At 37.9% G+C, this 26116-nt stretch overlaps 1 protein-coding gene across 6 annotated transcripts in view; it reads left to right on the top strand.

The window, feature by feature from the left end:
- The window catches only part of PDS5B (PDS5 cohesin associated factor B), a 154850-nt gene extending 129983 nt beyond the window's left edge, over positions 1–24867 (top strand). For 2 of the 6 annotated variants that reach the window (XM_058670876.1, XM_058670881.1), the window contains 11 exons: positions 2561–2765; positions 4295–4409; positions 6028–6160; positions 6789–6908; positions 7785–7847; positions 8352–8497; positions 9918–10023; positions 16589–17022; positions 17113–17223; positions 20164–20302; positions 22096–24867. In XM_058670876.1, the coding sequence (XP_058526859.1) occupies positions 2561–2765; positions 4295–4409; positions 6028–6160; positions 6789–6908; positions 7785–7847; positions 8352–8497; positions 9918–10023; positions 16589–17022; positions 17113–17223; positions 20164–20302; positions 22096–22131 (1608 nt within the window). In that variant the 3' untranslated portion in view covers positions 22132–24867. The remainder of the gene's footprint in view (positions 1–2560; positions 2766–4294; positions 4410–6027; positions 6161–6788; positions 6909–7784; positions 7848–8351; positions 8498–9917; positions 10024–16588; positions 17023–17112; positions 17224–20163; positions 20303–22095) is intronic. The other 4 variants (XM_058670877.1, XM_058670879.1, XM_058670878.1 and 1 more) reach the window with 4 other exon arrangements.
- The last annotated feature ends 1249 nt before the right edge of the window (positions 24868–26116 follow it).

Raw genomic sequence — 26116 nt, 5'->3', positions numbered from 1 at the left:
GCACCCCGAATGCTTGCCCCTTGCTGAAATTCTTTTGGGTTTTGTCTTACTTTGACTACTTTGCATTTCCATTTTCCTTTAAAAATATGTCTTATATGAGGAACTGTCTGGGAGCAACTTCTTGCATAATTCTTCCTTGACTATCTAAGTTTATATGTAAGTGAGGTGAATACTATACAAGCAACATTAAGAGTTTTCAAATCTTTTGTCCCACTTCAGAGGCTTAAAAGAACTCAAAGTTAATTTTTTTTTTGGAAAGCAAGAGTGCATTCCTATTCCCACATTCACTGTCCACGTACCTCTAGTGATTGGGACTGAGACAAGGTAGCCCCAACATCATCATCTGTGAATGAATAGTACATAAACCTGCATAACATTTCAGGTATACCTACCATCACAATACACAATATTTGTTATTTTATATATTTACATACTTATAAATGGATTTGACTAATTGTCCTTTTCCGTATTGGCAACAATCTAGGCAATTCCGCATTGTATTATGCTTGCAATATTTAAAGCATGTTCAGTATGTTGTGACCATTGTTAGCTTTCATCAGGACTGTAGTTTACAGGTTGTGCATAGATTTCCCTAATCATAGTTCTCATGCTTTTTCCCTTATAAAAAATATATAATTCATTTAAAAAATGTGAATATGATACATCCTGGCGTTTGAGCCAGTCTAATGTTTGGCCCTAACTACATTCGCAGATCTTTCTTAGCTATGGCCCTCTGCTTAAGCCTGAATTCAGTGAAGCAAAACAGTTTTCTTTCCCCTTTACACTTGGCTGCTTCTGAATTTTTTTGTGCTCTTCCATGTCCAGCTCCTTCAGCAAATCAATGCTCAGGCACAACCTTCTGAATACAATGTGTTCTTTTTTAACTGTTAAGAGAAGTCTCTTTCCTCTTTTAATTCCTTGAAGATTTTTTTCTGCAGTTTTTTGATGCATATAAAACTTCTGCCTGTATCTATGTATTTGCAGTTTATTTTCGTAACTTGTCAGTTGGAGTTCTTTAAAAGGTGTTATTGTTTCTAAAAAAGGCTACATAAAGAAGTTTACTTAAGAAGATGTAGACCAAAAGTAATTTCACAGCAATAAACACAAGCTTTGATTAGAATTTTGCCTGGAAGGGTAGGAGGATAACTGTGTAGTATCAGACACTATCTGGTGTTTTCATTTCCAAATAATCGTTGTAACTGTAAACGTGAACACATCAAGTGTTTGGGTTTTTGAGTGCATTTTTTTCTGGCAAAATTGTATTAGTTGATCATTCATTTCATATTTATTTCAGTTTTGTCAGTCAAAATCATAATCATCTTTGCAAAAAAGCTTGAACACTTCCCAGTGGCATCCTCGTTACCTTTTTATTCAGATGGTCTGTTGAAGTACCTGTCCTCATGCTTGCCAGTTTCCCTTTTCCTTTCCAGTTCTTATTGTTCGTGTTGTCTTGCCTGTGATTTGACAGTTCTCTAAAATCACTCTGTTTTGGGATGACTCACAGATTGAGTTTATAATAAATTTCCCTTCTTTTGTTGGATCCTGAATTATGAATGGAAAATGGACAAAATAAAGTTTTGTTGGGGATATAACTTAAGTAGAAATTAGGCACATTTGTTTAATGGTTAATTTATTAATAGTTATTCATTTTCTATATGCTGGCTTTAACTTACATAGCTTTTAACTGAAAATTGTAAGCTGAAGACCCCTCTCCCATGGCAACACTTCTAGAGAAGCTGTGTGTTGCCTTTTAATTTTTTTAATTGCATGTGAAGGCATATAGATGGATATTTTTATCATAGAGTACTGTAAAAAGTATAGTTGGTGGTATAATAACCTGAAGTTTAAATTAAGTCAGAGATACAAGTAAAGTTATGGACAAGATGTTGTTACAAATACTTTGTGGAAAAACTAAATGATTATTCTAGGTAGAAGGAAAGTATACATGAAATTGCAGTTAAGGTATACAGTACAATACCTTAGGCTAACTGCTGGAGGATTAAGTCTAATTCTGAAAGTGTTATTGTGTCTTAGAATAGCTTGTGTTTTCCCCTGTTGTTAAAAGAATAATTTGGTTGTTTGTGTGCTTTGTGTTTTTCTAGACTTAGAGGTGCAAAGAGGAATAATGACATTGATGGATATCTCTAACCTTCATTGTTGTGTGTTTTAATTCAAGTATATTTTTAAATGATAGAATAAAAGTTTTTAAATTGGGTGGACTCTTACATTCTTTAATTGAGAAGTAGTAAGTATATGTGGTAGCTTTAAATTCGATTTAAAAAATGTGTTAAGTTGGATGGACTTGTATTTACCCTTTTTATTTGTTTTAGAAGTACCTTTGAGGTGGTTCTGACACATGTAGCAGGTGGCTATTAGAGACCAGATATAGCCCACCCTTGAAATTTGATGAAGTCACAGTGTATCAATCTTGGATATGAAACACTGGTTGTGCAGAAAACCTGCTGCTTTTTACTCTTCCCTATTCCTGAAATGCCATATTTCATTTGAGAATCTGTTTGCTGACATATGGCTAATAATTGATATGATTGTGTTTTTACAGGATGAGTGCTATCAAGTTAGACAAGTATTTGCTCAGAAACTTCACAAAGGCCTGTCCCGATTACGCCTTCCACTTGAATATATGGCAATCTGTGCCCTTTGTGCAAAAGATCCCGTGAAAGAGAGACGAGCTCATGCTAGACAGTGTTTGGTAAAAAATATAAATGTGAGACGAGAATATCTGAAGCAGCATGCCGCTGTTAGTGGTAAGCATACTGCAGAATGATCTGCTTACTCTGCCACATCCTGGTTGGTTGGTCTGCTTCTTGACATTTGTGACTTACTTAGCAAATAAGCTATTACTCGGGTATAACCAACTATCCAAGTCAGAAAACAGAGGCATGATTTTTCTACTCCAGCTCCTCATCAGTCATCAGTTTCTATTCATTTTTTGCTATGAATATGTTGAATCTCTATCCTGTAGTCTCCCACATTGCTGTTTGACTTAGTCTACAGTCTTCTGACTTCTTCCCTGTTGTGACTGTTCCCCTGCCTCTGGTCCATGACCTCCTCATGTGCCATTGCTCTCAGATGAGATCACAGTACTGCCTTGCTTGACTCCACATTGTGTGTTCTTTACTCTTCGGGTAGTGTTGAAATGTCTCCCCATGGCATGAGCCTGAGTTACACCTTCTGTGTGCCAGCTTCTTACTGGGAACTGGGGGCTCCGTGTATTCTGGATTATTCGTAATTTGCAGTTTTTCTTTTGCTCTTTCTGGAAATTCTTCCCACCTTCCAGACATAGAAACGAACAAACAAAACCATGGAGTATGGTTTGTACCTTTGGAGTCCTTTAAAATATGGTTTTGTTATTAGCACAGTACTGTGATCCTTCCTTCTCTTCCTTCAAATCTTGAGAAAAATATGATGGTTTAGAAGTTTTCTACCATTTTCTGGTTGTGCTCACCTAGATTAATTTGTGCTTTAGTTTCCTGATTGATAAAATTGATATGCTCATTTCTTGTGGTGGTTGAAAGAATTAAAAAAGCTATAAATAAAAATGCATGGCCCAAAACAGTAGGCAATAACTGTTCTTATTTTGGGGTCCATTCCATGTCGAAGTATAGCCTCTATTTCTGCTGTACTATAAATACTCTTCATCTCTTATTTATCTTCATAAGTTTAGAATCTAATAAAGACCTGAAACGGTAAGAACACCATAAATATTAATAGTATGTAATCTGAATTTTGAAGCTCGTTACTTTTTTCCTTCTGTATCTGAATATTAAAAACTAATTACTCTTCAACATCAGCAGTAAAAATAAGCAAACTTCAGAGCTTTTTATTTAAACTCTTCTCAACGAAGAGGATTAGTCATTACTTTCTACTTTTTATGCCATGCTATGAAAGATTTAGCACAAGTTTTAAATTGTGCGCAGTAGCTCACAAGAGTATTAGCAAGATTACTTAGCACATGAGGATGAGTGAATGTCTCTTGGTCTTGAATACAGTTTGTTTCCATTTGCTTTTGAAAACAAGTATTTGTAGCTTCAGCATGTGATGTTTTTAATAGGCATTTGATGGATGAATAAACTGTTTATCTTAGACCTCATCAGTATGAGGTATTTCAGTATTTTTTTCCCTTGTCCATTTTGGGGTAAACTTTTGTGATGTAAGATACATTATATGAAAGAAAATGTGTGAGATTTGATTTTCTAATGTGGATATTTTGTTTTGCTTCTTCTTTTGTTTTCATATCCTTTCTTCTCTCCCCTTCCATCCTCGTCCCAACCAGAGAAATTGTTGTCTCTTCTACCAGAGTATGTTGTTCCATATACAATTCACCTTTTGGCACATGACCCAGATTATGTCAAAGTCCAAGATATTGAACAACTTAAAGATGTTAAAGAGTAAGACTTTTTCTATCTCCTTGTCTTATTTTCCATATGTAATGGTATCTTAATTGTAATTTGTTTATTTAATTTCTTTGTTAATGCCAGCTCTTCATATTTTTCATACAATTTCACAAAACTTAATTTAGTGTATGTATTGTGGTTTGTTTCTCTGATTTGGGCATTCCTTTTCTTTAAAATTTGTTTCACTTGTCTTCTGTGCTTCTGATACTCCAGATTTTTTTCTGAAGTGAATTAGTAACTCCTTCAGTCATGCAGTGAACATGTTTTTATGTAAAGAAAAATGAGGCCGTAGGAAGTATGGCCTCGTTTAATAAGCAAAGTTCCTGACTAAGGAGCTACTCTTCGTACTTTGTTATAAGTTCTGTGTGGTTCATGATATTAGTAATTCTTTCAGAAATTATTGGAAGATGGCTGTAAATAGCGAAGTTGTCTTTAGACCAGCCTGGTTTTCTAAACTTGACAGCTTGATCCTCTTTTTTGCTGCAATAAAAGATGACTTGCCATCTTTTCTTCTTGGTAACATTTCAAAATAGTTTATAACTTACAAAACAAAAATTATTCTCCATAATTCCTAAGCCCATTTCCCCTATTAATATCTCACATAAGTATTCTTGTTATGGTTAATGAACCATACCCTGTTTCCAGTATTTTTAAAAAATCTAAACTCCTTTTTTTCCTCCTACCCCTCTCAGCCTCTAGTAGTCATCATTGTGTTTGGATTGATGTATTTACTTATTTGTTTATTTCAAAATATAATTTAGTTTCCACATATAAGGTAAAACCTGTGGTATTTGTGTTTCTGTCTCTGACATAGTTCATTGAGCAAAATGGCTTGCAGTGCTGGTGTATTGACTGTTGGGCTGAATACCTTCTCAGCTTATGAAATTAATTTTAGAATTGGACTGCTAAAACTTCAATTTTTGTCTTACTGAAGCAGTTACTAGGTATATAGTTGTGTTTTTAATTTTTTGTGATGCAATTCCTCAGCTCAGGGATTTCCCCATCTCTCCCCTCCCTCCCCCTCCACTGTTTTCCACCATAGCAACAATATAATCCTTCAGCAGCAGTCACAAGTTCATCATTCTTCTATTCAAGTATATCATGACATCATAGGTATAGACAATGGTAGGAAGTCCAGGATCCTAAAGTTTCATTGGGAGTACATCTTTTGTTCAGAAGTCGAGATGTATACGGTAATGTATTGTCAGTTCATGCGTATGTATAGTTGTTAATCATGACTTTTTCCAGTGAATATTCTGTGACACAAGCATTCAGTTGAAGACTGCCCATCTGGAGTAACTAGAGTTAGTCTTGGTTCTCAAAGGTCTCACTTGGTTGGTGAGCCACTGGTCCTTCAAGCGGCCTTCTTTGACTCCCACCGCTCGGGGCTAAGGTCTCTTCATTGTTCCATTATTTGTGTTAGTTTTTAAATCTGCCACCTGGGAGATTGAGTGAGATGTTGAAAGGGATGTACACTCACATCTGTATTACTTGTTAGGATGTGTTTCTGTGCCTTAGCCTTTTCCCTTGAGGGCTAATTTGTAGGTTATTTCTTTTAATTCTTACATGCCTGGGATTATAATCTATAAAATACTTCTTTTTTATTTTTTAGATGTCTTTGGTTTGTTTTGGAAATATTAATGGCTAAAAATGAAAATAACAGTCATGCATTTATCAGAAAGATGGTAGAAAATATTAAACAAACGAAAGATGCCCAAGGACCAGATGATGCAAAAATGAATGAGGTATGTAGTTCTTTGTGAATAATTGTAGCTCTGTGTTGACTTAAATGTTGGAATTGTAGATAAGCAACTTTGTTTTATAATGACAACCTCAGGTTTTTTCTGTTGGTAGCAATTAGAGTTGCTAATAAGAAGCTAGAAGTAAATTTTTTAAGGTTTATTTTATTTATTTGAAAGGCAGTGTTACAGAGAAAGAGCCAGAGACAGAAATCTTCCAGCTTCTGAGTCGCTCCTCCAATGGGCACAACTGTCAGTGTTGGGCTAGGCTGCAGGCAGAAGCAAGGAACCAACAGCTAGATGTGGGTGCAGGGACCCAAACTCTTGGGCCTTCCTCTGCTGCTTTTTCAGGCATATGAGCAAGGAGCTGGACTGGAAGTGAAGCAGAAGACTTGTACCAGTGCCAATATGGAATACTATCATTGCAGCAGGCAGCTTAATGTGCTGTGCCACAACACCAGCCCCAAGGAATTCTGAAACTAATAAAAAGCAATGGTGTAAGCCAAAGTGCTTACACTGACTGTGGCTTTACTTAGTTTACTATTTATACTCGTCCATATTCTAAAATTACTCTTGCTTCAGAATGCCAGGATAGCAACATGAACACTTAATTTTTTTCTTTATGCTTTTGCAGAAACTGTATACTGTATGTGATGTTGCCATGAATATAATTATGTCAAAGAGTACTACATACAGTTTGGAGTCTCCAAAGGACCCAGTACTACCAGCTCGTTTTTTCACTCAACCTGACAAGGTAGTTAATTTTGGATCTGTTTGTATAAGTGGAAATACAGTGTGTTTTCAGTATTAAGTTTTGGGAAGACTAGGAAAGATTAGTATGAAGAACTGGCCCAATACTGATGGTGTGGAATTGCTGCCATGAGTTTTAAAAATATGGTGCAAGACATGAATATGGGCTGAAGATGAAGAGGAGGATGTTGTTTTCAGAGATTTAAGCCAATCTGAGATGAGATGATGTGATCAAAATGGATTTTTGAGTGTTCAGTGATAAAAAAACTAGACAGAAAATTCTGATAGAGATACAGTAGAAGTCACAAAGCCTTGAATGAGATTTGTAACTGAATGAGGAAAGAGATACTGGAACAGAACCAGGACCTTGGGAATATCACCAGAGTTTCCCAAACCTCTCTGAAAAATGCAAGTGTTGTATGGGGTGTGAAAGGTTTCTCCAAAATTGTTATGTAAGCTTATTGAGTAACTCTGAGTCTGGCAATGACTACTATCATTTTGCTATTTTTAAAGCAAAATATGAATTAATATGTTACTAATATTAGGAATTTAGAACAACCATATAAATTTGTCCCATATTTTCAAGACCTGTCTACTTGGCATTTAGCTTGGTGTGAACAGCTGCAGGAGCATATGTGGCGTCCTCACTGGAGGTTTATTCCCAAAGCCGGTGTTTTCCAGTGAGCTTCTGGGTCTGTAGTGAGGTCAGCTAGTATTATTAAAGTTACTATAATAATAAAATGAATGACTGAAATTTTGCTTCTGTTGAGTGTTTGATTTAAATAAATAAATATAACAAAAAGCTGCTTTATGTTTTGTTGGCTTTTGAATCACTTCATAAATGTTCCCATGTTCATGCTTCTTTTTCCCTCGATTGTAGAATTTCAGTAACACCAAAAATTATCTGCCTCCAGAAATGAAATCATTTTTTACTCCTGGAAAAGTAAGTTTTGACCATCATTTTCGTGTGGTAGTTTTATTTTTCTGTGTTTATGGGCATAATTGTGTTACTAATTAATTCAGTTTACTGGAAAGAAATTATATTTACTATGTAGATGCAAGCTGATATGCATAAACTTATATTTCAACTTGGAACGAAGCCCAAGTGGCCTTAATGGATCTTTGAACGTGTTAACTTAATAGCAATTAAATCAAGACATCTGTGTCATTCTGCAGCAAGTCTAATTACCTGTTTCCTTTGTTGAGTATGCGTTTCATCCATTTTCTGCCTTTGTAGGCCTTTTCATCCAAATAACTGGGAATCTTAGCTGTTGGGGTGTCTGTGTAGTTTTTAATTTACTCGGGATAATCTGTAATTCTAATTTTGCATAAGAATGTGCATTCCTGTAATGATTTGTTTGTAAATATTTTTGCAGAGATAACATTTAGGATATTTTACATGTAAGTTTGAGTTTTACCCAAATGGAACATGCGTTTCTCATTTCAGCCTAAAACAACCAATGTTCTAGGAGCTGTTAATAAGCCACTTTCATCAGCAGGCAAGCAGTCTCAGACCAAATCATCACGGATGGAAACTGTAAGCAATGCCAGCAGCAGCTCAAACCCAAGCTCTCCTGGAAGGATAAAGGGGAGGTAAGTGCATGAGAAAATCAGACGTGTGTTTAAGGATACCAACGGGCTAGGAGAGACGGAAGGATAAAACTACAAATTTTCACTATCAGTAAAATGAAAATTAATTTATAACTTTCCTGTTTAATATACGTAGTCACAAGTTCATGTTCATTTGCTTGCTCATTTTCAAGACAGTATGCCATTTTAGCTTTTTATTTTAGCATATTGAGGTAATTTGTGTTAGTATAAGTAAACTGCTTCTAGACGCAATGTCTGGCACTTGTTACATTGTTAAATGATGCTGCCTCTATATGGTGGAAGATGTAGTCATTAAAAATGCTGACATTTGAACTAGTGTAAGATAATTTTTATGCCATATTTATATTGAATAAAAAAGTGTATAAAATAGAAGTTTATACTCAAATCTTTTGCTGTGTGCCTAGAAAACTGTTGGAAGAATATGCAAAAATCTTAACAGTGTTCATGATAAGCTAATAGCAGAGAGAGTGGGAAGTTAGTGATTTTTCTCCTGAACTTTCTGATTATATTCTGAGATGGTCTTATTTATCTAGTCACTAAGGCTTATTGCCTTGAAATTATGTTTGACTTCTTCCCCTATATCTGATTTGTTTAGTTTTATCAAATGATTTTACGGATTTTTATAATTCCCTTTTCTGTTAGCTTCATGTAGTTAATTCCAGTTGTAAGTATTAGTTTTAATATCTCACTGTGAATGTTATATTGCTACTATGTACTTTTTCAAAAATGCTGCTGCTGTGTTCATGTCACCCCATTGCTCAGAAATCCTAATTAGTTCTCCTTGTTTGCTTTCAAGACAGATTTTTGCCCTGTCCTTTCTCTCGTTGTTTGTGTACTAACTGTCCAATGTTCACTTTTAGTATACTTTTTCCTTAAACTTCTTCATCCTTTGACCAATCTATCTTATTACTCTTTTCCCTGTAAAATCTGTTGGTAAGATTCTTTCCAAGGAAATGAGTTTGATGTGTATCATCAGTTGGAGAGGAGGAATGAGGGGATAATGTTAGGGGATAGATAGTTTAGAGGAAGCCAGATGATGTTTGAACCCTGTGGATTGTGATATGGAATCTATTTGATTTTAATTGTAGTTAGAAAATACTGGTGGAAAGTCTAGAGATCTTATTTCTGCTTTTAAATATATTTCCCCTGTGACTCAACTAGTAGTACTCTAAGGGAGAAATGAAGAGGGAGGAAATGATAGTCTAATTTGGGATTTATTTTGATGTTAGACCCGAATGGTCCTGCTGATGGATTGATTGTATGTGAACAGTTAGGGAGATAGAATGCAGCTGCACTTTTATACTCTGAGTTTTCAGCTTGAGAAAGTACTGTTCACTGAGATACAGCGGCCCTGGAGAGCCTGTGTGTGTGCAGTAACAGTTACAAATGCTTGTATTAAAAGGCTCGATAGTTCGGAAATGGATCACAGTGAAAATGAAGATTACACAATGTCTTCACCTTTGCCTGGAAAAAAAAGTGACAAGAGGGACGACTCTGATCTTGTAAGGGTGAGATATTTGGTTTAACTTTTAAAATAATTGTAACAGTAATTTTACTGTTTAAATAGTAATTTTTTTTCACTGAACCAATTAACATTATCACATTTAATATTGAATTTTTAATGGACTTAACTACAAGTTTAACATTTATGATGATGGGCTACTGTGTGATTTACCTATATTAAATGTATATTGTCATTCTGATAATAATGTTAATCCCTTTGTTCTCTGTAGTCAAACATGCCAATTCCATGCTCAAAACTAACCCCCTGCACCAACTCTGATTGTTGTTTGGGAGTTTTTTTTGTCATTGTCTGCCCCCCTCCCCTTTTTTAATAATTGTGTGTAGCTTTAGCTTTAGAAAAAGGAAACGAATTGAAGTCCTTAACAGCTCCTCCATTTAGTTGATTTCTTTATCATTGTTTTCTCTATTTTTATTGGAAAGGCAGATTTATGGAGAGGAGAGACAGACAGATCTCCATCTGCTGGTTCACTCCTCCAAATGGCTGTAATGGCTGGAGCTGAGCTGAGCTGAGCTGAGCTGAGCTGAACCAGGAACCAAGAGCCTTCTCTGGGTCTCCCATACAGGTGCGGGGTCCCAAGGCTTTGGGCTATTTTCCACTCTTTCCTAGGCCATAAGCAGGGAGCTGAATGGGAAGTGGAGCAGCTGGGACACAAACTGACTCCCATATGGAATTCTGGGGCTTACAGGTAGAGGATTAGTCATTTGAACTGTCATGCCAGCCCCTGAATAGTTTGTGCTGGAGTCAAGCCCATTCTGGCACATCGCAGATCCTGTCCATGCCCATGCCAAGAGACATTATAGTCATGTCCGTTCCAGATCGCCACCCCCATTCTGTCTCTCACACTCACCAGTGGGAACCACAACCCACCCACGGCATCCCCTTAGCTCCCCAACAAGGCTTTTTTCCAGCCACAGATTTTGTTCAAGCCAGTGGTTGCTATGACCCAGCTTGGCATAGCCCTAGATACTGCAGCCTGGCCTGTTCCGGGCAGCTTCCAGTCCTTGCTTTCACTGGTGGGTGCTACAGCTCAGCCCTGCCCCATCTGCTTCCCTCCCTGGCTTTCATGCAAACCGGTAGATGTGATAGCATAACCCTACATGATGTACACTGCAGCCTGGCTCGTGCATGTGCTAGTGGGCTAAGGTTGGCTGGTGCTGCCTGGCCCATACTCCTCCAGAACCAACCTACATAGTGGCTAACTGATGGAATTGCCTTGCCCAGCCTGACCAACGCCCAGAGCTGAATCACATGCTCACCAGTGGAAACTGTGGCCCACCAGGGGAGTTTCCCAAGTTTTCCTACCAGGCTCCCCCTGGACCCAGATCTCACATGTCCTGGCGGGTGCTAGGTGGCCACCTGGCATAGTCTGCCCCCTCCATTCTGACCTTTGTATTAACTAGTGGATGTTGTGGCCCAGCCCATACCCCACCCTATTCTTGGGTGCACCTGTGGGTGCTGCAGCCTAGACCAGCCAGTCTTGTTCCCAACCCCAGTAACCATGAGTGTCGGAGGTTCCAGGTTCATGCCTATCTCAGCCCATACCCCCAGCTCTTAAGCAAACCAGCAGAAATTGCAGTTTCACAGGGCACACATATCCCCCCAGAATCGCCAGATCTGGTTGTCTGGTGTGCTGATTAGTGTCATGGCCCAGCCTAACATTACCTGTCCCCTATTCTGATTCACTGGCAGGTACTGTGATCTAGCCCTGCCAGGTAGGCCCCCAGTCCTAGCTTTGGTGTGCAGCTGTGGTCCATGCTAACTAACTCAGCTCAGGTCTCCCAGGTGGGTTCTTGCATTGGTCTGACCCATAAATGTTTTCTAGTTTCCCCATTCCAAACTGCTTGGGCTCAGCCCTCTTGCTTACCTGCAGGTACAGTGGCTTTGTGATTGAAGTCACTCCTCACATGCAGCACCATCCCTCAGCAGTATTTTGTACATCCCCTTGCCTTTTCCCTTGATCAGTCCACAGTTCCTGTGCTTGGGAATGTTTGGATTTCTCAGCCCAGCCTTCCAAAGCCCAATCTTCCAGTGGGGTGGTGTGCTGGCCCACAGCTCTGTCTGCCAACCAGGGTCCCAAGCTCCTGGCGTGTGTGTTGACTCAAAACCCTAGCCCTCCACACACTTAAGACTTAGGCCGGATCATAGTTCCCTAAGCCTGGTCCACCAGCACACCACACCAGCATGCTAACCTAGGTCTCTCCTCTCCCCTCCTGCAACTCCACCTGGGGCCAAGCACATGGGGAAATCCATAGGCACGTTTTACCCACCTGGGTGCAAGTCCCCAAGTCCCTCCATGCCCCCGCTGACTGTGTTGTCCAGGCTGCCTGCATGCCTGCCATCCCAGACTCTCATCGGCCCACCAGGGTGCAGAATGTGGCCTGATATTTTTGTCTGGGTGATCTACCCACTAATGAGACAGGGATCTTAAGTTACCTGCTAGTGCTATATTGGAGTTGTCTCTCCCTGTAGGTCTAATAGTATTTGTTGTATATATCTGGATGGTCTTATGCCGGGTGTATATATATTTCTGATTCTTAGTGGATCAAACCTTTTAGCAAAATGTTCTTTATCTTTTTCTACAGTTTTTAAAGTGTTTTTATCTTGTATCAGAATAGCTACTGCTGTTTGTTTTTAGTTTTCCATTTGCCTGATATCTTTTTCCAGCTCTTCACTTTGTGTCTTTGTGTATCCTAATGAAGCGAGTTTCTTGCAGGCAGCATATAGTGGGGTCTAGGTTTATTCCTTCAGCCAACCTAAGTCTTTGGCTGCAGAATTTATACGTTTTACATTTAAGATTAATATTGATAGATAAATAACACGTGCTATTTTGTTGATTGAATGCCAAGTATACCTGCTCTGTTAGTGATTTTGGTGATTTCATGTGTTTTTGTGATGTGTACTTCTGATGCAAAGTCCTCAAGGTTTTCTTGTGAAGATGGTCTGATTGTGATGAGTTCTCTGTTTTTGCTTTTTTGGAATATTCCCTATTTCTTCTTAACTTTAAAGCGTAGCTTCGCTGTGCAAAGTGTTTTTTGAAGAAAATATACCCCCCTCCTCATCCACTGAGAAGTCTAATATTACTGTTTTTCGTTTAATTGTAACATATGTTCTTACTGTTTTTGAGATTCTTTACTTGTTTTTAACATTAGCCGGTTTAATTACAGCATTCCTTGGGAAGGATCTCTGTTGGTTGAACTGGTGTGGGGTCTTTGAGCTTCTTATTGCTGGATGTCCAGGTATCTATCAAGACCTGGGGATTTTTTTTTTAAAAAAGATTTTATTATTATTGGAAAGCCGGATATACAGAGAGGAGGAGAGACAGAGAGGAAGATCTTCCATCTGTTGTTTCACTCCCCAAGTGAGCCGCAACGGGCCGGCGCGCACTGATCCGATGCCGGGAACCAGGAACCTCTTCTGGGTCTCCCATGCAGGTGCAGGGTCCCAAAGCCTTGGGCCATCCTCAACTGCTTTCCCAGGCCACAAGCAGGGCGCTGGATGGGAAGTGGAGCTGCCGGGATTAGAACCGGCGCCCATATGGGATCCTGGGGCGTTCAAGGCGAGGACTTTAGCCGCTAGGCCACGCCGCCGGGGATTTTGAAGTATTATTTCGTTTGGCAGGTTCTCCATACATTTTCCCTTTTCTTCTACACTTGTCTTAGCCAAAAGGCCAAGAAGCTATTTCCTTTTCTTCTTTCAGGAATATTCCTTATTCAAGTATTTGAGTGTTCAGTGAAATTCCATATTTCATACAGACTTTGTTCATTCTTTTTAATTAAACATTTTCTTATTGGGTTATTTGAAAAGTCTTATCCTTGAGGACAGAGAGAAAGAATCTACACTTGGCAGATTCTGCTATTAAAGCTGTTAATCATATTTGTTTTACTGACTGATTTCATGTCTAAAATTTCTATTTTGTTTGTCTCAATGATTTCTGTTTCCTTAGTATTTTCACTCAACTCACTCTTTGATTTTCTCATTTCTTTAATCTGGCTATCTGTATTCTGTATCTCATTGAGTTTTCTTACAATCATTATTTTTAATTCTGCATCTGTCATTTCAGTGATGGTCTTTAATTCAGGATCTAATTCTGTTGAATTGTTTGGGTCTTTTGGAGGCATCATGGTATCTTTCTCTAAAATGATGTCCATGTACCTGATGTAATGTCCCTTTTTATGGAGTAAATTTTGTTGGGAAAGAGGTAGTGATTTAGCTGGAATGCCGGATATTCCTTGGCTTGTTGCTTTGACTTTTGTTCTAGGTGAGTTTGAGAGTGTAGTCTCGGTGATTTCTTTTGTCTCAATGACAATTATAGTCTATAAATGGTGCAGTGGCATATTGCACTTTGCAGGGATAGAACTGTGGCTTTGAGATGAATATGGGCTTCTTTTTATTTTTCTTTATTTTTGACATTCTTTACATAATTAGGGCAAAAAGGTTCAAGGGCTATAGGAAAGTGGGTAAGACTATTATTTCCACATTGCTTTTTTTCATGTATCTGGAGATAAAGGGAAAAGCCCAACCCAGTCTCCCATCCATCCCAGGTCCCTGATGTGGGGCATGCGCCTAGGGTCTTGCTCAAGTGGTTTTGATAGTTCAACCGTTATGAATTGCTGCCAATCTCGCCATGAATATGGGCTTCTTAACAGCGTGCATCCTTGATTCAGAGTTCTGTCCACCTCTGCAGGGACTGTGAGAGCCAATGCTTTGTTCTGTTTGGCTGTTGTCTTGTCCCACTGGCAGGCAAGAGTGGTGCCAGGGCTTGTGGCCCACTTACTGTGGTTCTAGGTCTCTGATGTGGATGACCCCTCTCTCAGGAGAGTCCTGCTGAGGCTCTGGCTTCTGACACAGCAGCTCTGGTCCTGAGACCAGAGGATGTGAATCAAACCTGCATGGGATGCAGGTAGATTCTAGTGGAATGAGAAATTTAGGAATAATTGTTGTAATTTTGATATTGTAAGTTACAGTAGGGTTACCTAGATTTCCCATGGTGGGGGTGGATTTTTTTTTTAATGTGCTGTTTCTAGTACTAGCCCCAAGAAGCTAAGGGGAATTCTTTGGTTCTGATGCACAGTGTGTGAATGTAGCACTGGGGCTCATCTTCTCCCAAACCCCACAGTTTCAGGGTGCAGGGGCACTGTACTTCCCTTGCTAACACATCCCTTGTCCTGTGGCCCTGACTGCCTCTGACTCTGGTTGATTCCAGAAGGAACAGAGCACAGGCTGGCTTTCACTGCCCTGTCTGGAGCTCTGTGGGGAAGAGAAATGAAGCATTGCAGCTCCCCTTCTCCAGCCTGGCAGGTAGCCCTCAGGTTGAAGGAAAAGTCAGTGGGTGGCTGTGGAGTTCTCTTGCCAGCTAGAACTGCAGATGTTGGGGTGGGGCTTATGGCGATTTGTTCCTACCTTCCCTTGCTAAGATAGCAGCACTACATGGCTGTCGGCAACGGTGTCTCCAGTCTTGTCTACTCCTGTCCCTGGACTCTTTGTTGTAGTCATTCAGACCTTCTAGAAACTTGGTCTCTCCTTCCTTCTTTTGTACCCTGAGGCAGCTTGGCTGTTCTCCTTTATGCCATCTTAGATCTTAGAAGTGTGAAGGCAAAGGTAGAACATGGGTGTCTGATGTTTCTTCTTTCAGGGGCACCAGGCATGCTGGGAGGACTGTTTCTGCTGCTCTTACCCATATTACTTCCCACAGACGCCGTATCCCAGAAGCACGCTGGCGGGGGTGGGGGTGGGGCTTCAGCAAGGGAGTGGGGAAGTTTCACTCTTCAGCCCATAGGACACAGGAAACATAATTTAATCATACATTAAAAAGTGAAAGAATGAGTATAACCCCTAAGATTTTGGTAAACAGTGGTTAAAGGACATAGCTGGACAGTTCACAGGATGCATAGCAGCTATTAAAAATATAAAATTAACAGCTATTCCAATTGTTTTTGGTTTCATTGAGTTTTAAGATTGTAAACTGGTAAGGAGAGTATTTTCTTTTATCATTGGTTTTCTTACTAATTTATTGTGTTTAGAGAAGTAGTGTCTCTGATTCAGGAGGGTTTCCAGAATGTTTAGTAGATGATAACTTTTATGTTTAACAGTTTTCGTTTATTAAGTTAGATCCTTTGTAAGCATGATAGTATGTCTGATTTTGCAGTCTGTAGTAGTTACATCAAAATTACCAAAATTGATTATCAAAACAGATACTTCCTTTAGGAATCAAGCACTGAAGTTAGAGTGTTTATTTGCAGTAAATACAGCTCCTCATTGAAAATTACATTTTAATAAAATGCTGATCTTAGAGTTTCCTTTTGCTGATAACTTGAAAGTATGAATGATTATACTCTTATGCTGGAAAACCTTTTTAAAATGAAAAATATATCAAAAGCAATAATTAGTACAGCAAATAGTTGTGGTTCTTATGTAAAAACTGTGTAGGTGTATAGGGAATGTTTGGGAACATGCTCCTGACAGAAATAAGTAACTTTTTTTCTTCATTCTTCAAAATATGCGTTCTAACGATTTTGTATTTAAAAATCTTGTTTTTTTTTCCCACCTAGTCTGAATTGGAAAAACCTAGAAGTCGGAAAAAAACTCCTGTCACAGATGCAGAGGAAAAATTAGGTATGGATGACCTAACTAAGTTGGTGCAGGAACAGAAGCCTAAAGGCATTCAACGAGGACGGAAGCGAGGACATGCGACCTCGGAGTCCGATGAGCAGCCCTGGCCTGAGGACAAGAGGCTGAAGGAGGACATGCTGGAAAACGAGGATGAACAGAACAGCCCGCCCAAAAAGGGCAAAAGAGGGCGCCCTCCAAAACCCCTGGGTGCCGGTACACCCAAAGAAGAACCAACTCTGAAAACTTCTAAAAAAGGAAGCAAAAAAAAATCAGGACCTGCAGAGGAGGAGGAGGAAGAAGAAAGACAAAGTAGCAGTAGCGAGCAGAAGTCCAAGAGCAAACAGCACCGGGCATCCAGGAGAGCACAGCAGAGGTAAGAGTGTGCAATTCTGAACTGGGTGTGTGCAGTTACAGTATTATGAATCATAATTTGATGCTGTCCACATTTGGGTCTTCCCCAAAGCAGAGCAGAATCTCCAGAAACTAGTGCAGTTGAATCCATACACTCCACACCACAGAAAGGACGGGGAAGACCATCAAAAACGCCATTACCATCACAACCCAAAAAGAATGTGTAAGTTGTAAATATTGCATTTGAAACCAGTTTCAAACTATTTTGCAAAAGTTTGTAAATTTATGAATACACAATAGTGCTATATTTTAATTCCATATATTTTGACTCATTATGCTATGTAAAATAAGATTTTTATAAATTTATCCTAGGCGATTAACATTTCAGTTTTCCTTATCTATATATTTATACATTTTTACAGGTCAGCATAAATATTTGTTAATTGATACCATATAATTTTTTATTTCCTATGCAGATTTTATGGTATCAAAAGAAATAATAAGGCACTTCTATTTTGAAAGCATTTTTGAGTATTTACCTTAAATGTAAACAATAATAATCACGACACACTGACCCACTTGCCTCATCACGCCTCAAATATTCTTCGTTTCCCCTCAGCAGTTTTCCCTGGCTCTCCAATCTATTTGTATTTTTTATTCTTTGAGCTTGAAGTAGGAAATAATAGGCACAATTTCTTCTACATCCATACAAACATACTTTATTTTTTATGTGTCTGTTTTGTTTTCTGATCTAATGTATCTATATATAGTTTGGATGTTCACCAAAGCACATTTATGGAAACAGTATAGTAACATATCCAAGATTATTAATGTCACAGGATGATGATTGCTGTGAAGTAGGGCTGGCAATATTCTTCTCCTCAGTTATGTAAAGTGGAAGTAGAATAGTGTGTCTTCTGTTAATCAGAAATTGGGTGCAGTTTTTCTGAGAAAAGTTCATTACATAATTAGATCAGTAGTTGCCAACACACTGTGATTTGAATGCTTAGTTTATCTTACAGTTGTTGCCAGGCCTGGATGTGGAGCTGGTATTCATGCGTTATACCATGTAATTTTCCTCTCAAGTTAAGGGTAAAGATAGGTATATTTTTTTGGCTACTTCAGAGCTGTATTTGGATTCAGTCAAGGAAAGTCACTGTATATCAGGAATGTTAAGTATCCGGTCCGGCATGATGGTTTAGTTAGCTAATCTTCCCCCTCAAGTGCTGGGATCCTAGATGGGCTCTGGTTCATGTCCCAGCTGTACCACTTCCCATCCAGCTCCCTGCTTGTGGCTTGGAAAAGCAGTGGAGGACAGCCCAAAGCCTTGGGACCCTTTACCCATGTGGGAGACTTGGGAGTAGACCTGGAAAAAGCTCTTGACTTTGGCTCGGTTTAGCTCCAGCCATTACTGCCATTTGGGGAGTGAACCAGTGGATGTAAGATCTTTCTTTATTTCTCTTTCAGTAAATCTACCTTTCCAGTACAAATAAATAAATCTTAAAAAAAAAAATAAGGAATATTAAATCGCTGTGATTAATTCTGTAACAAGGAAATAATAGTAAATATCTTTGAACCTTGTAACTTTAGGTTGTATTTGATCACTAAACATAAGGGATTAAGTGTTTACTGCACTGTCTCCTGAATTCATACAAGTCCTCCTATGACTGTTCTGAATGTGAGAAGTGTTTATTTCAAAAAGCATCAGTACAGGAGAGTTTATGATCTATTTTGGCATTCTGTCCTCCTTTATCTGGAAGCTCTTTTAAAATAAATCTATTTGGCAGATAGATAGTTCCCATCTGTTGGTTCATTCCTCAAATGCTTGCAGTTTATATCTGGCTGGGACTGAGAGCAGGAACCTAGAATATTCTACTCCTGTTTTCCATGTGAATGGGAACATGATCACCTGGGCCAGCACCGCTGTTTCCCATGGTAAGCTGGGAAGCAAACCCAGGCCCTCTGTTAGGAGCTCTGGGCAGCTAAACATTAGGCCAGGCATTGCGTTGAAGCACCTTGTTTAGAGTCAGAATAACACTGCATGTTAGGATGTGTCTGTTGTTGGGGTTCAGCTGTTAACGGAATTGAAACAGATTGTTGCTGCTTTTCATTTCATTTGGTTATTATGTTACAAAACTGAACTAAATTAAAAGTTACTCTATTTGAGCATGAATAAATTTTTTAAATAGTTTAGAGAAGAGATAAGCTATGTATTTAATTTTAAAAATATTTATCAAGAGGGATCCATTAGAGTAAATGGTGTTAAGCCATATTTTTTGATTATCTTCTCTGTGTTAAAGAGTATGAGGTGTTGGAAAATTAATCACAATATATTTAGTTCTTATTTTCATGCGAACCGTGAACATGCAGTCCTTAGATAATCAATATACAAATATGGGGTTGTTACTAAATATGCACTGCAGGCATATATCTAGGGAGCTATCGAGTTGAGACTGCTTGAGAATAGGATTTAGACAGGCAAATAATAGGAAAGAACCATTCCGGATGCATAGAACTCTAAAGTGTCCCAAGTGGGGAAAACCTTGGCACATTCAAGGGGCCCAGGGAAGGCAAAGATTAGCTGGTATTGTAGTTGTTGGGAGGTGGAGAGTAGAAAGAGATGAGAGCAGACACAGACTAGGAGGGTCTGCAGAGCCTTTGTATTACATGCAGGAGATCTACAGAATCATCTTCAGGTAAGTGGAAAGTGTGGCTAGCCAGGAGTGACATGCACTCTTGTTACACTTTTAAACAGTTACAGTGTAAAGAGATTAAATGAAAATGGTTTGACTTAGGTGGTAGCAATGGAGGCATTGAGAAATGAATGAAAGGAAAATCTAAAAGGTAAGTTAGAGACTATTACTTTCTGCTCAAAATATGTTTAAACAACTCAGTAGATATCTTTAACTGAGTTGGAAAAATAAAAGGAAGGGTAGATTTGGGATTAATGTTTTAATGTCATTTACAGCCATGTAACTTTTTTTGCTTGGTAGATTTTTGTATGTGTGCTTGTCATTCAGTGGTAGGGTGGGCATCTTGTTTCATGAAGTAATGGAAGGTAAAAACAATGAGAACTTACGAATTATTTCACACATTTCCTCTAGTGATATGTTCTTGGTAAAGATTAAAACGTTTACATTATTTTTTATGTGTTTTACTCTAGCCGTGTAGGACGCTCCAAACAAGCAGCTACTAAAGAAAATGATTCAAGTGAAGAAGTGGAGGTGTTCCAGGGTAGCTCTCCTGTCCCCGACGACGCTCCACAGGAAGAAACAGAGGAAGAGGAAGTTTCTACAGTAAATGTATGTATTTATCAAACTGCTAATGGTGGGGGGAACAAATAAAGTTTGTAAACATTTGGTTATTGAAACCTGCAACTGAGAGAATAATGTCTCAGCCTAGCCTAGTGAGAGTGTCAGTGTCCAGCCTGGACTGAATGTAGAGAGCTCTAGGCTGGCTCACACGCCTTGCAGTTGTACCTTGACTTTAGGGCGCTGGTATTCAATAGTGTGTTGTTATTTGTAGTTCATAATTCTGTCTGGCACTTCTGTTTGGTTTTCACAATAGGAACTGAAAGTGAGTTACTCAACCTTTGGAATTGCAGGACAAGCTGACAGAGTTCTTAAAAATTTGTAATAAATGCTTCGCAGGGGTTGGGGGTCAGGGTGGGAACATAAACCTTTCCGAGACACAGTTTATTTGTTTATTGAGGATTTATTATTTATTTATTTGAAAAACAGAGTTTGAGATCAACACCTTCTACCCACTGGTTCATTTCCCACTTGGCTACAGTAGCCAGGGTTGGGCCATGCTGGAGTTAAAGCTTCACTACAGTCTCCCTTATGGGAACTTGTACCATCTGCTGCTGCTTCTCTGTTAGCAGCGAGCTGGAATAGAAACAAATGGCCGGATTTTAAACCAACCACCCATATGGGATGCTGGCATTGCACATGGCAGATTAAGCCACAATGCCACAACCCCACAGCCCTCTTTTTAAAAGTAATGAGAGGTTTTGTTAGGTAATATATCTCAGGTATTTCTGTTTGGGAATGTAAAAATGAACACATTTAAAGAAGAGTTATTGTTCTGATACACTAATTAATACTGAGTCTTTAGATCAGCTCAGCTATCCATCCTGCTTACCAGACCTTAGTTTAGTCTCTGCTGCTTTGTCCTACTGAGTAGAATCAGCAGTCCTGTTTATTACAGGATTCATTACCAGCTCTGGGAAAATCTGGCCTTAAAAGGGCCTCAAAGTGATTTGATCTGGCCTTGCTAAGACAACTGCAGGCTATACTTGAAATTCAGTAGATCTGTCTATAGCTGGCTAAATTTTAGATTGCAAATAATTTTGTGTGGCTCACAAATGATGTTCGTAATAGCCCTTGCCAGAAAAAGGTTCCCAACTTCTAAGTCAAGGCCATAAAAAAAAATGCTGAATTGTGGTCTCAAATTTAGTTCCTTTAAAGGGAGCTTTTTGGGATATAAAAATAAGGCTGTATAGTCTCTAGTGGTTGAAGTCATTAGAGAAAAAATACATAGTAAGTTCAACAAAATCCCATTTGTCTCACATTCCCATATTGTTCTGTCTAATTTTAAACTAAAAGTTTAAGTTTTCAGCAGTACTTGTAAGGAACTGGTAATGTGCTTGAATTTCAGGTTATTTATAGATATGGATACTTGATTAGGTGCTAGGATCCAAATTTAGTAACTACTTTCCCAAGAAACACAGCTGTAATGTACAATCATAATATCACATATTTTCTTTTACCATGGCACTGTAAGTAGAAAGACAGTCTCTGTGCAACTGTGTTTCAATGCTGAGTTTATCTTTAAATTTGTTAAATAGACAAGTCAGATTTTCACTCTTCTATTTTGGGAAAGGCTTTTTATGGTCTTGTAAGGGTTTCAGTAATACGTAGACCAAAATCAGTGATGCCAAGGTAAGAACATAAAAGGAAAAACTTTCAGGGAAAGAGAATCGAAGTAAATCAGGAATAAGTGAGGATAAAGAATGACTAAAAATCAGTATAACTGTTACAGTATCTTATAAATGTGCACTCACTTTAATTAAACATCTGATTTTTCTCTTAAGGTACGGCGACGAAGTTCTAAAAGAGAAAGGCGATGAACAAATGTATTATTAGTCACTTTCTGTGTGAAAGTTTTGGAAAAATCATTTTTGTCAAGCTTGAGGCTAAATAAAAGCCTTTAATGCACAAAATGGGACTGCTGAAGACTGGACAGTTGGACATGCCTGTGATGACTCACTTATTTGTGGTCACACGAATCAGCCATACGCATGGTGGTATTGACTATGGAGTTTGTGAAAGTGGAATGTGCGATGGCTTGTGTAAACATCACCTAAAGAGAAAACTTGTACATATCTTTTTTGTTTCTATTTTTTTTAAATGTTTCTGACTTTTGAAGTGCTTGTATAGCTTTTATCAGCGGCTTTAAACTGACAGGACCCAACTGTTTATTGGATCTATTGATTTGAAAGAGTTTGTTAGAATAGATCTTAAGCAGCAGTCTGTCAGTGTTTGTATTTGTATTCTCTGCAGTTTTACTGTGAAAAAAAATGTTTTCAACAATTAGTGTCATTTTCTGGATGCCACTATTTGTTGGAGAATTCAGTGGTCTCTTTCCCTTGTGTATTTATCCAGTGTTTCTTCCTGGCACCGTTCCTCTTGAGAGGTGCTCAGTTGGCCGCCATTCTGCCAGAGCCAGGCCTCTGTGGAGAGGACACCAAGCAAATTGTGAAATAGTCCTCGAGTGGTTTGATTACTTCACACCTCAGTATTGGGTCCAGAATTTTTCTGGCTTTTCATGGCAATGGAAATTTTAAGAAAGAGATTTAAAATATTTTAATTTTAAAATAGTGTGTTATAAAATAATGTACTGAATTCTTTATTCCATTTTATCATCCCATTTCAGTTTTTATTAATCTGCTGTATCAATAAAATTCTGTAATTTGAATGAGTTTTTAATAGTCTAGAATGTTATTGTGTATAGGTATTTCCTCTTGAGCATTATGTTCAGAAAGTGCAAATTATTATGCTATGATACAAAATCTGGTCTATACACATTAGAAAAGTTCCAGTTCTCCATAACAGCAAAGTTAATTAGAAAGAAAAAGATTTTATTGATGCAGTGTGTCTTTATAAAGCTGTTCTTGAAAGCCAGGTGTTTTGTATTTTATAGTGAGTTGCATGTTTATGAAAAAAGTGCTGAAAATGGGATGTGCTCTTTTCTGTAAATTCGTATGTAGCCATAGTATATGATAGATTGCCCCATAACATAGTTTTTCATCAAGAGTTTATTGTACTTTATTTTGGAGCCAAAAAATTATTTTAGGAGGGAGGGACAGGGTGGAAGTTATATATATCCAACTATATCAACTACTGTGGATGACAGTCTTATATAAACTTGGAAGGAAATTCTCTTCCATGCTTATTGGGAGAAGTGGGAATTTATTTGGATTTAGAACAAAACATTGTTTTCTACATTGTAATCTGCAAAATATAGAAACATATTACTTAAGACAGTATCGTTTATACAGTTGTGTAAACTGTTTTAAACCAAAACATATAGGTTACTACATAATGAATACCTACATTTGCTTTAGTATTTCAGGTGCTGGTCTTTTAGGTTTTTTTCATAATTGTTAACACCAGAAATGAAAATCATATTCTAACCCATTCAGTTTATCACATTGAGTAATGAAGCATTTTTATGTAGTACAACATTGCGTAAGGTATATTTCCAAGATTGGTTATCATAGATGGTGAATATAATAAAGAAGCTACTATTTTGGGAAATGACATTTTACTATTTTTCAGTGTATATCACAGTTGATAAAATTGTTTTTCCCTTTTAAATTTCTTGTTGATGAAACAGCCTTTTATTTTTTAAAAAAATGTTTTGAATTGTGTGTTTATCTCTCAGAATTTTAATGCTATTCTTCATTTACAACCATAGTGACAGCAGTGATTATTGGAGACTGCTGTCTATCGGGTAACTAATATGGGCTCAAGATACCTTGGTCCTTAAATGGCTTACCGACTGGATTCTATGAAACACGTTATTGCTATTTCATCATTACAATGGCATGTCTTAAAATATGTAACAGAGAGTAAGGGATAGCTTTGTATTTTTGTTGTTAATTAAATTGCACCAGAAATATTTATGGAAATATATCTTTAAGACCATTTTATAAAACATGAAAAAATGATTGTGAAGGATTTTTATTTGCATGATCGCAGTTAACCCAATTTCATTGCACATTGATGCTGTACATCAGTTCACAGAAATTGTTCCCTGTAGATTTTATGTTCAATGCCAGTAAGTCTGTTATTTTACAACCTATCTACTCAGTCTTAGGAGGAATATGGTGTAAATTTCTCGTTTTTTCTTCTGTGGAAATGTAGATGCAATAATGATCAAAGTTTTGATGTTCTGATTCTCCATCTTAGATTATCCTACGATTATGATTACACGAAACATTTCATGTACTAACATTTGGGGAGCCACACACTTTCACTGCAGTAAAATTAAGTATGTATGAAACATTGATTGCTAACAGTTGTTAGCAAACTCTTGAGTGAAAATGTCATTTAGAAAATATGTGCTGTACAACGTTAATGATAATATTTAACTCTCTGTAACAAGCTCCATTATGAAAATCTTAGGATTCCTCAGTGAGGTTATTTTGCTGCATTCTGTGGCAAATCTGTTTGTCTACATTCTAATAAAATTCCTTGCTGCAGTGCATCAGGAAGGTTTTTCAGTGGTCTCCACTGTATATGTAAATTAAAAATGTGGCTGTAAAATTTGTTCCAGGTATTAAAGTTTCAATTATTTTCTATATCTTCTTACAGTTTGTAAGCTTGATTTTTAAGGTGTCCTTTGGCCCACTTGGAAGAAGTTCAGGAATTGAATAGTCTGTTTAAGTTAGACATCTCTGCTACCACCACAGTATTATGTCACCATAATGAACAGTTGGTTTTTAGGTAGACATACCAGTTTTCAGAGACATTTTTGGATTTTCTGTGAAGCTAAATAAACATGAAAACTAACATAATTGTATTACTTATGTGAGTCTATTTCTATCTAAATATTACTGGAGACTGGCACATAGTAATGGTTTTTGGTTTTGGAGTCTTGCTTTTATGAAGAAAGTTATTTCCCCAGAAAGATTCTCAAAGCTACTTTTTATTCTCATGCTAAATCTTGCCTGAGATTTTTTGATACTGTTTAAGTTGAATGAATGGTTGTACAGATGAAGAGGATCACTGTATAATAGAAACGTTTAAAACAAGCCCCAAGCAGACATGTTGGTGGTGTCAGCTTTAGTATTCAGCTAACAGTTATTGAGTGCTTAGCACTCAGTTTATTCGTTCTCAGGGAGGATAAAGGGTGCTCAGGATAAGTTCCCTGCTGTTGCTGAATGAATAAGCAACACAATAACAGAAAGAAGATGGGGAGTAACAGCAGAAATACAGAGTAGAAACAACTAGATGATAAAGCTTTTCTATACTTTGAAGCTGTGTTATCTAGAGCTATGCTACCTTCATGATGCATGATAGGTGTAATAATTGGCATATGTATGAATACTTTATGTCTGCTGAAGAGTCATATAGCATGCCACTTTTGCTTTATTTAGATTAGTGTGGGAAAACTTTGAGTTTCAGTTATTTGTGCTTTGGGGTTTGAAGTGTGTGTCATGAAAGATTTGTATTTGGTTCTTGTTCCTTTATCTATTCTCACAATTATTGTGCTTTAATAATGTTTAGCTGATGTACTTTTAGTGTCATTCTTGAGATAGTGTTAAGTCTGCAGTTATCTTCCTATTCCCTTATTTTTGGCTTGGTTAAGTATTTCTTACTCTATTTTTTTTTTTAGACATTTATTTATTGTTATTGGAAAGGCAGATTTACAGAGAGAGAGAGAAAGAGACATCTTCCATCCACTAGTTCATGGGTGTAGCAGCATCTCAGACGCTTGAGGCATCCTGCCACGACTGCCAGGTAAACACTGCAGACAGCTGAACTGGATGTGGGGGAGCTGGAACTCTACCTAGTCACTCAGGAGATGCTGGCATTGCAGCCACTGTC

Source organism: Ochotona princeps, chromosome 12, assembly GCF_030435755.1.
Source record: "Ochotona princeps isolate mOchPri1 chromosome 12, mOchPri1.hap1, whole genome shotgun sequence".
NCBI lineage: Eukaryota > Metazoa > Chordata > Mammalia > Lagomorpha > Ochotonidae > Ochotona > Ochotona princeps.
Note: the sequence above shows the minus strand (reverse complement) of the source record. Positions and strands in the feature narration are given on the sequence as shown.